General features: G+C 55.2%; 1 protein-coding gene across 7 annotated transcripts in view; it reads left to right on the forward strand.

The window, feature by feature from the left end:
* The window catches only part of SPIRE2 (spire type actin nucleation factor 2), a 36,592-nt gene that overhangs the window by 13,459 nt on the left and 7,432 nt on the right, over nucleotides 1-15,701 (forward strand). For all 7 annotated transcript variants that reach the window (XM_060649885.3, XM_060649886.3, XM_060649891.3 and 4 more), the window contains exons 3-12: nucleotides 4,324-4,680; nucleotides 7,487-7,567; nucleotides 7,695-7,859; nucleotides 8,602-8,688; nucleotides 8,930-9,053; nucleotides 9,141-9,310; nucleotides 9,921-10,110; nucleotides 11,722-11,843; nucleotides 15,083-15,217; nucleotides 15,347-15,414. In XM_060649885.3, coding sequence (XP_060505868.1) covers nucleotides 4,324-4,680; nucleotides 7,487-7,567; nucleotides 7,695-7,859; nucleotides 8,602-8,688; nucleotides 8,930-9,053; nucleotides 9,141-9,310; nucleotides 9,921-10,110; nucleotides 11,722-11,843; nucleotides 15,083-15,217; nucleotides 15,347-15,414 — 1,499 coding nt within the window. The remainder of the gene's footprint in view (nucleotides 1-4,323; nucleotides 4,681-7,486; nucleotides 7,568-7,694; nucleotides 7,860-8,601; nucleotides 8,689-8,929; nucleotides 9,054-9,140; nucleotides 9,311-9,920; nucleotides 10,111-11,721; nucleotides 11,844-15,082; nucleotides 15,218-15,346; nucleotides 15,415-15,701) is intronic.

The raw sequence follows: 15,701 nt of genomic DNA on the forward strand, positions 1-15,701 counted from the left end.
ATTCTGTTGTGGAGAATTTAAAAACAATAATAAAGTCATCCCAGAGTTTTCCTCTTTTTTCTTATTACTACGTGCTTGCAATTTTTTTAATGTGTATTTTGACAGAGGGAGCACTCAAGGTAGGAGGGGCAGAGAGTGAGAGAAAGAGAAAACCCCAAGCAGGCTCCACTCTGTCAGTGCAGAGCCTGATGCAGGGCTCAATCTCTTGGTGCCAAGAGATCACGACCTGAGCCGAAATCAAGAGTCAGACGCTTAACTGACTGAGCCACCCAGGCGCCCCTACATGCTGGCAATCGTGTCAGTGATAAGGGGCGCCTGGGTGGCTCAGTCAGTTAAGCGTCTGACTGCGACTCAGGCCATGGTATCACGGTTGGTGAGTTCGAGCCCCGCGTCGGGCTCTGTGCTGTCAGTGCACAGCCTGTTTCCGATCTTCTGTGTCTCCCTCTCTCTCTGCCCCTCCCCTGCTTGTTCTCTGTCTCTCTCAGAATAACTAAACACACTTAAAAAAAAAAATCTTAAAAAAAAAAAATGTCAGTGATAAGATACCCTTCCCAGCAGCACACTGCCTGTGGTTACCGGAGCTCTGAAGCGGTCTGGTGTTGTCACTACATGTTGCTTTCTGTAATTTGTTTTGGAAAAAAGAACAACATGTTTTCAAGACTCCTCTCCGTTCCTGGCAGGGCTGTCTGCCCTCGTAGTGTTGTGGATAAACAACTTTGTTTATCCACGGCCCGGAACACTCTCCCCTGCCTTTCAGATGGTGCAACCAGGGCTGTCCCTATGGCCCAGAGTCCCCAAGTGAGTTTGTATCCGCTACCCAGCATTCCAAAGGAGACCTGTTGTTATCAAGTTTGAAAGTATTTACGAGGTAGATACACACAAACTTTGTACGTGGGGGTCGAACCTGGACTGTTGTGCTGGGGGGCCCAGAGATGAACCATGAGAGCCCCACCCCAGCCACTATGGCAGGGCGGCCGCTTGTGTTAACCCAGATTCTTGCTACTGGCACCGGGGTAAAGCTGGCCTCCTGTGGCTACTGGGAGCCTGTTCAGTTCCTGTAACTCCGGGCAGGTCGGGCTTAGGTTCTGAGACTCTGGCTGGCTGCCCAGATTTTTCCTTATGGGAAAGTACGGGCTCTTTGCCTTTCAGGGAAAGTTTCCAGGGACCAGGCTGGGGCACAGAGAAGCTTTTAACAGAGCACCTATCAGATAAGAGGCTCATGTTGGAGTTAACCCTCTAACTCTAGGCCAGCTACGAGGAGAAAGAGGCATGGCTGGGTTGCGGTGATACTCTGCACTGCACCGGGGCGGGGGACTTTCCTACTTGGCCCCTTTGTCTGCCTCCATGTGGTAGGGACCAGGACAGAGCCGCCCTGGGGTCAGCAGGGTCTCTAGAGCTGAGTGGGCGTGAACCTCCACCATCGGCTCCTTCCTGGCACCTACCTCTGGGCCAAGAAAGAACCAGTGGCAGCTGTAGTCCTGGTGGGTATTAGGGTACTCTCTGGAGATCTCATGCCACAGAGGACTCCCCCTGGCCCTAGCCTTGTGCCCTCCAACTCATGATTTTGGGTCTGTGACCCTCGCCTGCCTAAAGCAGAGATAGGACCGCCTCCAAGTGGGGATGGGGGCGGCGGAGACGGGGGTTGACTTTAGGCTGGAACTTTGCTCCTTTGGAGCCTTGTTCTTCCTAACAGGTCCGCCCCTCCCCCCACGCTGGCCCCCTCCAGGCTCAGGGTTTCCTGAGGCACTTCTGCAGGACCGAGAAGGCTGTCTTGTCCTCGTCTCCTGCCCAACATTGGCTCCCCGTGTGTCCTCCTCCAGCTCTGCTTGGGCTGCCCCCCCACCCTCCAGGCCCCAGGCGGTGGCAATGCAGGAAGTGAGAGGAGATGCCAGAGGACTTGGGGGTGGAAGGTGAGGGCGTGGCTCCACGAGCCACAAAGAGGCCTTCCGTCTTGGCCTACGGCCGCCAGCAGATCCCCAGTCCTAAGTCCAGCTTTGCCCGCTGCTAGCAGTGCCCTGAGGTCCTGTGCCTCCCTCCTTACCTAGAAAGCGGCCATTATCTTGTGAGTTACGTTGTCCCCTAGGTAAGTAACAAAGGGCTCAGAGTAGTTAATGACATGAGAAGAGCCACTGTCATTTTGTATCCTTGTCGTAAAGGGAAGATGTCGAAATATGAAAGCCGTGCAGAGCAGAAGCGGGGACCCTGGAGGTGCCCGCGTCCTCTGTGTTCAGCTGCGTGTGGCGCTTTGCTGTGCGAACCGACCCGACCTTTTCAGGGCTGTGTTCCTGTGAGCGGGGAGTGTCAGGTGCGGATGGCATTTGAACAGATAAACGAGTGACAGTTGGCAGATGCCCTCCAGAGAACACGGATTCCGCAGTTACTAATGGTGGTCCATGAAAGTAGGGTTTCCTGCCAAGTAAAATTGAGAAGTGCTGAGTGAAGAGGTCTCCCTACTGCAAGACTCACACATTTTTTAACGTGCCAATACGCTTTTAAAAGAATTAATTATGGGGTGCCTGGGTGGCTCAGTCGGTTAAGCGTCCGACTTCGGCTCAGGTCACGATCTCACAGTCTGTGGGTTCGAGCCCCGCATCGGGCTCTGTGCTGATGGCTCAGAGCCTGGAGCCTGCTTCAGATTCTGTGTCTCCCTCTCTCTCTGACCCTCCCCTGTTCATGCTCTCTCTCTGTCTCAAAAATAAATAAGTGTTAAAAAAAATTTTTAAAAAGAATTAATTATGGAGAATTTCAAGCACTCACAAACAGTAGCATTGTGGGCCCCAGCCATGCCTGGCTGGGCTCCTGCAGTCACTGTGACCCTTGTTTCGGGGGTAGCCCCTCCTTCTCCCCTCCTTCGCTCAGGGACCAGTATCGTTTTGTTCTTTTCTTTTTCGGGTTACATTTATACACATTGAATTTATGTGGAGTTTAAAATATTTTGAAGTGAGAGGATGCCGTTTTTCATGAGTTCAAGTGTCAATACTTTAAAATTTGTAGTTAACTATTCTAGCAGCGTTTATTAAGGGTGCTAACCTTCTCCTCTGATGTAAAACGTGCTGGTACACTGGGGCGCCCGGGTGGCTCAGTCGGTTAGGCGTCCAGCTTCAGCTCAGGTCATGATCTCACGGTCCGTGAGTTTGAGCCCCGGTCAGGCTCTGTGCTGTCAGTTCAGAGCCTGGAGCCTGCTTCGGATTCTGTGTCTCCCTCTCTCTGTGTCCCTCCCCCACTCATGCTCCCTCTGTATCAAAAAATGAATAAACGTTAAAAAAATTTTTTTTCAAATTAAAAAAAAAAATAAAATATACTGGTATGTTACATTAAAAGCTAATATTTAATTAGATTGTCTATTTATTTAAATGTTTATTTTTGAGAGAGAGAGAGGGAGCACAGGAAGGGGAGGGGCAGAGAAAGAGGGAGAGAGAGAACTCCAAGAAGCCTCTGCGCTGTCAGCTCAGAGCCCGACGCGGGGCTCGAACTCACGAACCACGAGATCTTGCCCTGAGCCAAGATCAAGAGTGGGACCCTCAACCGACTGAGCGACCCCGGTGCCCCAGGTTGTGTATTTTTCAAATCACATTGACTGGGGTTTGCTTTGCGTTCAGTGAGCTTGATTAGTTCTGGCAAATACAGTGCACACCGTGTCACCGGTACCATTGGCTCAGAAGCTCCTGTGTCCCTTCCAGTCCCCACCTCCGCACTCAGCTGCCCTGCCTTCTGTGGCTGCAGATCAGCCTCACCTAGAGTTTCGTATAAATGGAAGCACGCAGCAAGGAGGCTTTGGTTCCTCTGCTCTGTGTTTACCGTGGGGGTAGACGAGCATGTGCGGTTTGATCCGCCGGGCCTCTGCCCCGTACCCCCGCTGTGAGGATGGGTCGGCTTTGGTCGCCATCTGTCAGTTGAAGACATTCAGACATCCCAGGTTTGGGTGCTTGGGCCTTCTAGGACCAGCCCTGTGTGCATGTGTCTTTCCTCCTTCCTGCTTAGACTCCTCCTTAGACTCCCTCCTGGGAGAGGAGTGGCCCTCGCTTCTCGTGGTGACGGCATGTTTGATTGTAAGACCTTGCCGACTTGCCCACCTGCTTCCCACGGGGGCTGTGCTGTTGGGGGAGCGGCTGGGCCGTCGTGGGCGTGGCAGCTTGGCTCCTGGCACACGGCCGTGGGGCCGGCTGGCCGTTAGAGGCTGTGCTGTGCTGTCGCCTTCGGCGGGTTGTCCCGTGACCCCTGCGGCTGCTCTCCTCCCCCTGCCTATCCCCCCCACCCCGCACCATCCTGTGCGTCACCCCCCTGCCCCCGCCCCCCATGACGCTCTGGGCCCCCGTCCTGCAGATGGTGCAGTCCCTGGGCTTTGCCATTTACCGCGCGCTGGACTGGGGCCTGGACGACAGCCAGGAGCGAGAGCTGAGCCCACAGCTGGAGCGGCTCATCGACCTCATGGCCAACAACGACTGTGAGGACGGCGGCTGCGGGGCTGCGGATGAAGGCTACGGGGGCCCGGAGGAGGAAGAGGAGGCGGAGGGCGGCCCCCGCGCCGTGCGCACCTTCGCCCAGGCCATGCGGCTCTGTGCGGCGCGCCTGACGGACCCGCGGGGCGCCCAGGCGCACTACCAGGCCGTGTGCCGCGCCCTCTTCGTGGAGACGCTGGAGCTGCGGGCCTTCCTGGCCAGGGTCCGGGAGGCCAAGGAGGTGACTGGGAGAGCACGTGCTAAGGAGGGGCGGGGGGGGGGGGGGGGGTGGCGGGGCTTCCCGTGGGGGGGGGGGGGCTCCCTGAAGGCCAGGGGTGGAGCAGGTGGAGGGGCAGCGGGGCACGAGCCAGTGGCCTCCCCAGCTGGTGCGCCAGTGGGAGGAATCACAGGAAAGGGGGAGGAGGCCACCGAGGTACCTTTGTGGCCCTCTTCACACTCCCCCCCCCCCCCCCCCCAACGCACCGGTCCCTCTGTCTCTCCAAAGGACGTGGAAGTCCTCAGTGCAGGACTCTGAATAAACTAGCCCCACTGTCTGCACTCAGTGTGGGCACCGTCCTAAATGCTCTGCAGGTTTTAACTTAACCCTCACACCTACTTCGTAACCGGTTTCGCCCAGGAAGGGGCTGAGGCTCAGAGACATTAAGGAACCTGCTCCCAGCCTCTGGCCCCGGGCCCTTCTTCCTGTTGCCTCCTCATGTTTATATCTTCCCATGGGGCTGGCTGTCCTCCCCTGTGCTGGTTTCTTCTGGAAACGGGTGCTAACTGGCACCGCTTCCTGTAGCTCAGTGCACACAGGTGTTTGGAGTTTGGGGGAGGTAGGAAATTCAGTGACAGTTGCCTTTTACAGATAAGCAAACAGAGGCTCTGAAAGGTGTCCCCTTGTCCCAAGCCAGAGCTAGTACAGGCAGAGCTGGGGTCTCCCCAGGCCTGTTCTGTCTCTTCGTGGTCTCAGAATCAGTAGCTGACAGTCTTTCTTCAACTTTCCAGCTTTCCCCTTGGTGGGACCTGACCTGTTTCCTCGAAGCAGGGGTCTTGGCACAGGGACTCCTGCCTCCCATCAGCAGTCACGAATGAGAAACTGCAGACTTTGTAGAGGTCAGGGCAATGGCAGAAGCTTTTTGAAATTGACTGATGTTGGTCCCTGGTTCCACCCTGACCAACTTCCCCGAAGCTCTGAGCTCTGGGCCTGAGTAGGTTCTCAGGATTGTTCTGATTGATGGGGCCTGGGACCCAGCCTGGGACAAGTCAGAGATGTGCTTGCACCACTGGGCCCTTATCTGCAGCCCAGTTGATGGCCCAAGGGTGGGTAGTTCCTCTGCCCACTCCCCATCTCCCCTCCCCACTCCTCCTTGGCATCTTGGAGATGTTCTTCTTCTTCTTCTTCTTCTTTTTAAGTTTATTTATTTTTGACAGAGGGAGCATGAGTTAGGGAGGGGCAGAGAGAGAGGGAGACACAGAATCTGAAATAGGCTCCAGGCTCCGAGCTGTCAGCACAGAGCCCGATGTGGAGCTCAAACCCACAAACTAAGAGATCACGACCGAGCTGAAGTCGGACACTTAACCGACTGAGCCACCCAGGCACCCCCGGATGGGTCTTAATGCTTTTGTCTTTCTTGCTCTGAAGTCACCTGCTCTGTTGCTAAGATCAATTCCTTATGCAGACAATAGAAGCTCTTTCTTTAGCAGGAGCAAACATCTCTAGACTTCCAAGTAATTGACCCAGGAGATGTCCAGGGAGCTGGTAGTGACGGGGAGTGAGAGGAGGGTCTGTCGGTGGGACACATCTGGGCTGGCATTTTAGGAAGAAACAGCCTGTGCAGGGACAGGGGTAGAAACTACAGGAGGGATGAGAGTCCCACCCTTCACGCCCTTCGCCACAGGGACTGCCACATCACGCACAGGTCTATTTTTAGAATTACACCCTTGTGCCGCTCTGAGACTTGGCAGCATTTTCTAGAGCGTCCCAAAGCAGTTTAGCAAGTAGCTTGCGGTGAAAGCCAGGGTAACCGGTTCTGTCTTAGTTGGGGGGATGGGGTGGGAGCTGTGTGCTAAAGGTTAGATGCTTCTCTAGGGTAGGAGAGTTGGTGAGGACAGAGGCTCCAGCTGCTGCCAAGATCCAGGGCAATGAAGGCAGTGAATGTAGCAGCTTCCCAAATTTTCAGCACAGAACAGTTACCCGACAACCCTTGATGTCCTTCTTTGGCCCTCACCACGATGGCGGCATTTCCCCCACGTCATTAAATACGTACCCATGTCTGTTTCCCAGTACTTTCTGAGTAACTCACCCTCTTACCCTTATACCCATCCATCCACCCATTCAGCTGTCCGTCCACACACCCACTCATCTATCCAGCCATCCATTCATTCTTTCAACCGTTGTTTAAGACTTAGCGTCCATCACGCTGTGCTAGGAGCAGGAATACTAAGGTGCGAAAAAACCAGAAACATAAACAAGGTTCTGGCCTTCTGGAGCCAATGGTACAGACAGCAATCAAAGAAACAGATAAACGTAAAACCCCAGCTGGGATCACGTGTCGAGAAGAAGCGACCATGGGTGTTCTAAGAGGGTGGGTGCGTATGTGCCCTGGGAGCTGGATCTGAAGGAAGACAGGGAACTCTTCACAGATGGGGGAGAACAGGGCTTTCCCCTGCATCCGCCATCTCTGGAGGACCCAATGCCTCGCTGGGCTGTGTGGATCAGGTGAGAGAAGGGTGCAGGTTCTTTTGCAAACCAGAAAGTTCTATGTGGGTGCCAGGCGAGTGTTCCACTCTCACCCTTGCCCTTGCCCAGGAGAAGCTGCTGGAGACAGCTGATGGGATACCAAGTGTCCCCTGTGGTTCCAAAGCCAATGGCTTGGTTTCTCTAGATCCTTCTGAGCCCAAAGCCTTGGCCAAAATGCCCGCTTGTCCCTTTTCCAGCTGGTGGAATAGTAGTGCATTGGGAAGGAAGTGTCCCCAGACGGACAGACCAGCAGGGGCCCGTATCCCCACGGCTACCGTTCTTTTACCTTCTCTTGGACGCGCAGATGCTGCAGAAGCTTCGGGACGATGAACTGCAGGTAGAGAAGCCTCTGGCGGAGCTTGACAACCTGGGACACACAGACTGGGTAAGATATGGCTCCGCTCCGGACCCGGAGCACTGGGCTCAGCCCCCACACCCCCGGGTCTGTGCCTGGAGGGCCTGGGGCAGCCCTGCCAGAGCTAAGGGCCGTTTTCGTCTTCTCGGGGGCCCAGGCCCGGCTGTGGGTCCAGCTCATGCGGGAGCTCCGCCATGGAGTGAAGCTTAAGAAGGTGCAGGAGCGAGAGTTCAACCCCTTGCCCACCGAGTTCCAGCTCACCCCCTTCGAGATGTTGATGCAGGACATCCGCGCCAGGAACTATAAGCTGCGCAAGGTCATGGTGAGCTGGTTGGGGAGGGGCCTGCCAGCGGCCTTCTGCCCGCTTGTGGCTACTGAGCCGGGTGTTTAAGTGTGCACAGGCGGACGTGGCCCTTATTCCCATAACTCACTGGACACGGCGTGACGTCAGGGACACAGTGTGACAAGGGCAGGGAGGGAGAGGGGATGCATGGAGGGTTCCAGAGGACCAGCGTCAGGAGTTGAGACTGCGAGTTGCCCCATTTTATGTTTACACGGCTCTTGCCTTGTGCTGGCTGCACTCGACAAATTAAAAAACTTTTTTTAACGTTTATTATTTACTTTTGAGAGAGAGAGAGAGAGAGAGCAGGGGAGGGGCAGAAAGAGAGGCAGACGCAGAATCCGAAGCAGGCTCCAGGCTCCGAGCTGTCAGCACAGAGCCTGACGCGGGGCTTGAACCCACGAACCATGAGATCGTGACCCGAGCCGAAGCCAGGCGCTTAGCTGACTGAGCCTCCCAGGCACCCCTCACTTGACAAATTCTAAATGTGCCAGTTATTTCATTCTTTTGGCGACCCTGTCTGGGGTGTCACGGGCCTTCGTTTCCACGTGAAGAATGGAACACGGTGGTGCCACTGCTGCCCTTACGCCTGCCACGCAGCCCCTGAGGGGAGGGCTGGCATGAGGCCCTGGCCCTGCTCAGGGCTGAGAGAGCCCTCCCACGGCCCCAGCCCATGTGGGTATCAAGCCCTTAGCCTTGGTCTTCTCCCCATCCTCCCCAACAGGTCGACGGAGATATCCCTCCCAGGGTGAAGAAGGATGCCCATGAACTCATCCTGGACTTCATCCGCTCCCGGCCTCCGCTGAAACAGGTACCAGCTGTGCGTGGCCTCCACTCTTGGCCTCCCCTCCCCCAGGGCAGACTGGAGTCTCCACTGAGGGAGGCGCTGGCAGGCTGGTCCCGAGATGGACCTGCCCCAAGAGCACATAGGGCACCTTCCCGTCTGCCCCCTGCTAGCCGGCTACTGATAGGCGTGGCCGTATCACAGGGTTCCTCCCCGCTCCATTGTGTCCGTGCCACCCCCTTCCCTCATGGAGCCATACTCCCTCCAGGTCTCAGAGAGAAGGCTTCGCCCCTTACCCCAAAAGCAGAGGACCCTGCATGAGAAGATCCTGGAGGAGATCAAGCAGGAGCGGAGGCTGCGCCCGGTGGGGGCCGAGCGCTGGCGTGGCCGGGGTGAGCATGGGATACCTCCCCCGCCTCCCCCCTCCCCCCTCCCCCCCCTCACTGTCCTGTCCTGCCCTACCTCCCTGCCTCCCCCAGGGTTTGGCTCTCTGCCCTGCATCCTCAATGCCTGTTCTGGGGACACCAAGTCCCCTTCCTGCATCAACCTGTCTGTCATGGACGCCGGGAACAACACCCAACGCCCACGGCCCCGGGTCCTGCTCAAGGCGCCCACCTTGGCTGAGATGGAGGAGATGAACACATCTGAGGTCAGAGCCCACAGGGTCCTGGAAAGAGGCCAGGGAGGAGGAGGAGGAGGGCAAGCGAGAAGGGCTGAGGGCAGCACTCTTCTCTGGAGCTGCCGTCCTGCTGTGGGGCTGGGTCTGTCCCGAGAGCAAACATGGTGGGACTTGGGAACACTTCCCCATCTTGGTGGCTCAGACGGGTGACTGGAACGGTGGCCTCGGGCCACCTATTCCCATAGTGCAAAAGGGGCTGGAATGGGCGTGTTTCATCATCTTGGGGCTGGGAAGCTGAGCAGCCCCCTGGCTGATGTGAAAAGCCAGTGTGTCTCATTGTGGCCCTCTGTCATCCCCTCACTGCCTGCTGAGCTCAGGGAGACCTAGGGCAGTAGCTCTCTTGGTGGGCCGCACCTGACACCAGACCTGTCACCTTCAGGACTTTCCACAGGCCTCAGCGGAGGGGTTGGTTTTCGAGGTACTTGCCTTCCACTATGCTAGAGGGTAGTCAGGCTGGGCAGTGAGTAGAGGATGACCCCATGGCCTCAGTGGGTCCAGCAGCACCCCCTGTGTCCTATGCCTCAGTCCAGGGACAGGCAGGAGGCGCTGGTGGTCAGGGCTGGGTCTGGTGTGTCCACAGGAGGAAGAGTCTCCATGTGGGGAGGTGACACTGAAGCGGGACCGCTCTTTCTCGGAGCATGACCTGGTCCAGCTCCGGAGCGAAGTGGCCTCTGGCCTGCAGCCAGGCACTCAGCCCCAAGGAGGGTTGGAATCATCCCGGCCCCGCACGGGCAGCATGCACGCCTGGAGGCCAAGCACCCAGGAGCAGGGCAAGTGGTGGCTCTCACCCCCTTCTCCCTTGACTCTATTCTGTGGGCACCATGTCCTGGCCTGGTCCCATTGTCTTCCTGAGGAGGCAGCATCCAGAGGGTATAGGGAGGTCATACCTGCAAGAAGGCTGTTTAAAGTTCAAGCCCAGACTTACCTCATTGCCTCAGGCAGGCATCCCCCACTTTTTTGACTTGAAAACTTTCTTATTAAATTAGTAATCCACATTTATTATAAATAACACTTCTTAAAAAACTTTAAAACATTCGCATGACTCTAGTACTCAGGGATCATTACTAGTAATATATTGGTATATGAAAAGAAAATTGGACGGATGGAGGATGGATGGATGGATGGATGGATGGTAGAAGGACAGGTGGATGGATGGATGATAGGTAGATACTTGGATGGATGGACGGATGGTAGAAAGATGGATGGATGGGTGGATGGAAGAAGGATGGATAGATGGTTGGTAGAAGGATAGGTGGATGGATGGATGGATGATAGGTAGATACTTGGATGGATGGGTGTTTGGTAGAAGGATAGGTGGATGGATGTTGGGTGGATATATGGATGGATAGATGGTAGAAGGATAGATGGATGGATGGATAGATGGATGGATGATGGGTAGATGAATAGAGAGATGATAGATGGGTGGGTAGATGAATGACAGGGATAATGGACAATGGTGGATGATGGGTCAATGATGGATGGATAGATGGATGACAGAAGATGGATAGGTGCATTATGGATGGATTATGGGTGGATTGATGGATGGTGGATGGATGGATGATGGATGATGATGGGTGGATGGATGGATGGATGGATAGACAAATAGCTAGGTGGACAGATAGATGATTGACAGATCCTTCTAGTCTTTTTTTTTTCTGATCAGTGAAAACTTGTCTGCAGTGAACCAGATGGGTCGTGCCACACACACCACTCTAGAACCTGACTTGTCACCTTGTTTCCCTGCTCAGCACAGAGGACAGAAAAATCCTACTGGCCACACAGGGTCAGTTCGTCCCACTGTTGTAGGGCTGTGCTCCACAACGTGCTGACGGGACATGGGGTTATCTTCCCCCATCCACTGTTTCCTACTATACGTGGCCAGGCCACCCTTTCTGCTCTCAGCGTTATCTTGAGCCACCCTGTTCTCTTGCCAGCCTCAAGGTGGTCCAGCTTGGTAGCTGATGCACTTTCTGGAGTGAAGAGGTCCAGGCCAGGCCAATTCCATACTTCACTGTCCTTGTCCCCCCACAAGTGTCCTGAAGACTCAGAGCTGCCTCTCAGGTCCTGCTCCACCCCTCTCTGCATGAAGTGCAGTGAGTGGCACTAGTGACGTCTTCCTGCATGACTGCTGCCATCTGCCTTCACTTCTGGCGGCCATGCGGCTCCTGATGTTGGCTCGTTCACCGGGATAAGATATGGGGCCCCTGCAGGTGTCCCTTGAGCCTGCCACACTGACTTGCTCTCTACATGACCTTCTCCTTGATTACTGCCCCCATGGCCCCCTACTGCTTGACCAGCCGTCTCCATCACCCCCTGGGCACAGCCCTCCCACACAGTGTCTGCCTGGTTGTCCTGACAGGGCTCCTGTGCTCTTACTCTAGGTTCCTTCCCTGTAAGTGTCCAGGTCCAGCCTGACCCTAGCTCTCTACCACACAGTGACCTGGGCTCAGCAGAGGACCGGCCAGAGGCTTCTGCAGCCCCAGACACCAATCATCTGTGGCTGGTGAGTGATGGAGGCATTGTTGTCCAGGGTGCTGGGTGGGGGCGCCTCTTGGGCCCTTATCCTCACCTCTCCCCTGGACAGGGCCCAGCAGGGGTGGGGCAGTTCCTTCTGTGGGTGTGGCTAGGTCTGCTCCAGAGCCACCAAATCTGAGGTTGGTCTTTGCTGCTCCCTTCTGGAACTTCTGGGAACTGCAGCCCCAAGGCCAAAGAAAGGACCTTGCTAGGGAGACTGGGGACATCTGAAGTTCTTAGTTCCCTGTGGGGGTTAGGACAGATGGGAGACTGGAGCTCTGTGCCCGAAGGCAGCGAGATGTGACAGCATCTTATAGGGTCATGATTCTGGCACTACGCTGCTTACTCTCTGCATCTGGGCTTTCTCAGCGTTGGGTTTTATCTGACTTGTAACTGGGAGGAGCTAACACCTGCTGGTATTTTGAGTCCCGCCCCCCATCCTTGGACCTGAGCCTTGGCGCATGCTTTCATCAGAGGGATGACAGGTGAAGTGCCTGGTGAGCACAGGGCATCCGGATGTCAACAATGTCGTTACCATCATTTCCTTGAAGTTTTGTCAAGAGGCTTACATGAGAACACACGTTAAAATTGCCTTGAAAAGTGCCCTAAAATTATAAGGTAGTGTTACCACTGATACTCCCCAACCAAGTTCTGTATCATCTACTGCTGCATTAAAAATTACCCCAAAACTTAAAACTGTAAACAACAAACACTTATTATCTCACAGAGCTTCTGAGGGTTAGAAATCCAGAAGTGGCTCGGCTGGGCGGCCTGGTTCAGGGCCTCCCCGCAGGGGGCACTTGGAAGGTGGCTTCTCCTGTGGCTGTTGCCGGCAGGCCGAGCTTCCCCTGCACGTGGACCTCTTCACAGGGCTCTCGGGTGTCCTCACAGCATGGTGGCTGGCTTCCCCCAGAGCTGGTGGTCTGAGAAACAGCAAGGCAGAAGCCAGTGTCTTTACGACCAAGTCTCAGAAGTGACTCATTGTTATCTCCGGCTTTCTCTGTCCATTAGAAGTGAGTCGCTAAGTACATCCTCAGGGGAGGGGGATTAAGGCCCACTTTTCTTTATTTTTTTGTGGGAGGAACAAGGACCAAGTTTTTTACTTGCTCATTTCTTGCTTTGGAAGCATTCCTTGACGACCTGCTTGGCCTGAGACTCTTTGCCGTAGTCCTTAACCACCACACAACTACAACCAAGCACCGTACGGGGCTTTTCCTGTCACTTTTACAGAGGCCGACCCACTCCCCTCGCTTCTTGTCGTCATCACCAGTACTTAGGTTGACCTGGTGCTCAGCACGAGGTGCCTCCACCGCGTGGACACTCAGAGACGGGTGTGGGCCTCGTGTAAGGCTTTGGCAGCTCCTCAGAGCCCACTTGCTGGGCCACCATGGGTGAGGGCGGTCTTCACCCCCTCTTGTAAAGCAGCGATGCCTCCCTCGGCCGTGGCGGTGGGTACGGGTGGGGCTGAATCGTGGTGCACTCAAGCCCCTGCTTAACTCAGGGCGGCAGGGAAAGAGGAAGGCCACTTCTTGAAGGGAAGTCAAGGAATTGGGGGACACGTATGTATTCCTTTAATTAAGTATTCAGGGTGGGGAGGCCCGTTTTAAAATGGCAAGTCCCATAAGTGTATTTTTTTTTAAGTTTATTTCTTTATTTTGAGAGAGAGAGAGAGAGAGAGAGAGAGAGATCACAAGCAGGGAGGGGCAGAGAGAGAGGGAGAGAGAATCCCAAGCAGGCTCCATGTCGTCAGCATGGAGCCTGACACGGAGCTTGAATCCACGGACCGTGAGATCTTGACCTGAGCCGAAACCAAGAGTCGGACATTTAACTAACTGAGCCACCAAGGCACCCCCCATAAGTGAACTCTTTTTTTATTTTTTAACGTTTATTCATTTTTGAGAGACAGAGCATGAGCGGGGAAGGGGCAGAGAGAGGGAGACACAGAATCTGAAACAGGCTCCAGGCTCTGAGCCGTCAGCACAGAGCCCGATGCGGGGCTCGAACCCACGGACTGTGAGATCATGACCTGAGCTGAAGTCGGATGCTCAACCGACTGAGCCACACAGGTGCTCCACTCTTACTTTTTTAAATGTTTATTTATTTTTGAGAGAGAGAGAGTACATGAAGGAGGGGCAGAGAAAGAGAGAGAGAGAGAGAGAGAGAGAAAGAGAAAGAGACAGAGGATCCAAAGCGGGCTCTCTGCTGACAACAGAGCCTGACGCGGGGCTCAAACCCATGAACCATGAGATCATGGCCTGAGCCAAAGTCGGACGCTTAATTGACTGAGCCTCCCAGGCACCCCCATAAGTGTCTTCTTGGCACAGATGTCAGGAGTGCTTTCTGAGACGTTTGGCTGTCAGACCTCATGTAACCTCCACACCCATCTCTGCCCTGAACACGTACTCATGGCCAATCTGATGAGCAACCTGCTGGTCTCCGCTCCCAACAGGAGCAACCCTAAATAGGATAATCCACCAGCAATGTGAAAGAAACAAACCACGCATCCCAACCCCCATCTCTGTGGCCCCCTCGTGGGGGGCCACCCCTCATGATGCCTCATCTCCGTAGCTAATAATTTGGGGTGCCAGGCGTGGCGCTAAGGACTTTGTGTGTTATCTCAATGAAGCTGGAAGACACCCCACTTTATAGGAGAGGAGCTGAGCAACCCCTCCGGAGGGTGGGCAGAATGAGGCACAGTCACTGCGGTGGCCCAAAGGGGTAGGTGGCTGTGGCAGGCGGGACACGTACCACCTACAGATGGGCACGCTTGGTGGTGAGCACCGAGTCAGGCAGCATGCAGGAGGCGCCTAGGGCCTTCAGCCGCCAGGGGAGAGAGAGCTCTGTGGTGAAGGGCTTCAGAAGGAGAGGAGGTGGGCCTGGGGCCTCTGGATGGTTGCGACCGGTGGTGGTGTGTGTTTGCAGGTGGGGAACGAGGTGGGAGGCAGATGTTTCTGGTCTGGAGAGCACCGTGAACAGAGGCGGGGATGCTAGAGGGATGTGGTCATCAGCAGACTGGGTGCGGGCCGGGTGACAGGAGTAGCGTGTGTGGGTCCCGGCAGTAGATGAGGTGAAGGCTGGGGTGTTTTAGGAAGTTGCTAGGTTTGGGTAGACTGAGGCCAGGAAGATTCCAGAGCCCTCAGAGAAGAGAGACCCTTATGGACAGACTCCTGAAAGGCCTCGTCCCTCAAGGCCTGAGGAGCACTGACCCATTGACCCTTTTATCCCCAGGAGTTCAGCCACCCCGCGGAGAGCCTTGCTCTGACCGTGGAGGAAGTGATGGATGTGCGCCGTGTGCTGGTCAAGGCTGAGATGGAGAAGTTCCTGCAGAACAAGGAGCTCGTCAGCAGTCTCAGGAAGGGGAAGGTGAGGTGGCCTGGACCCAGCTGCGCCCTCAGCAGGCAGGAGCCCTGGGTTGAGGGCGGGCCAGGCAGCCTGGACCCTGGATTGCTCCCTCACCACGCAGGACTAACTCATCTGGTCCTTTGCTTACAGATTTGTTGCTGTTGCCGAGCCAAGTTCCCGCTGTTCTCCTGGCCACCCACCTGTCTCTTTTGCAAGAGGTAAGCCTGTGTAAGCACCTTGGCTGTGAGTAACACGGGAGGAGCAGTAAGGTTTCTAAGCCAGCACTGTCCGGTAGAATTTCCTGTGATTGTGGGGATGTTTCTTCATGCACTGTGGCTAGTGCAACTACAGAACGTTAATTTCTCATTTTTAAGTTCATGTTAATAGCTAAGGGGCTTCCCTTTTCAGCCAAGGTAGGGTAACAGGCATCAGAACAGGCACCTTCCACCTGAAACAACCAAAAATACCCGTAAAAAGTAAAAAACCCAAAGAACAGGAAACAACG

This window comes from Panthera onca, chromosome E2 (assembly GCF_046562875.1).
Source record: "Panthera onca isolate mPanOnc1 chromosome E2, mPanOnc1 haplotype 2, whole genome shotgun sequence".
In the NCBI taxonomy this organism is placed as follows: domain Eukaryota; kingdom Metazoa; phylum Chordata; class Mammalia; order Carnivora; family Felidae; genus Panthera; species Panthera onca.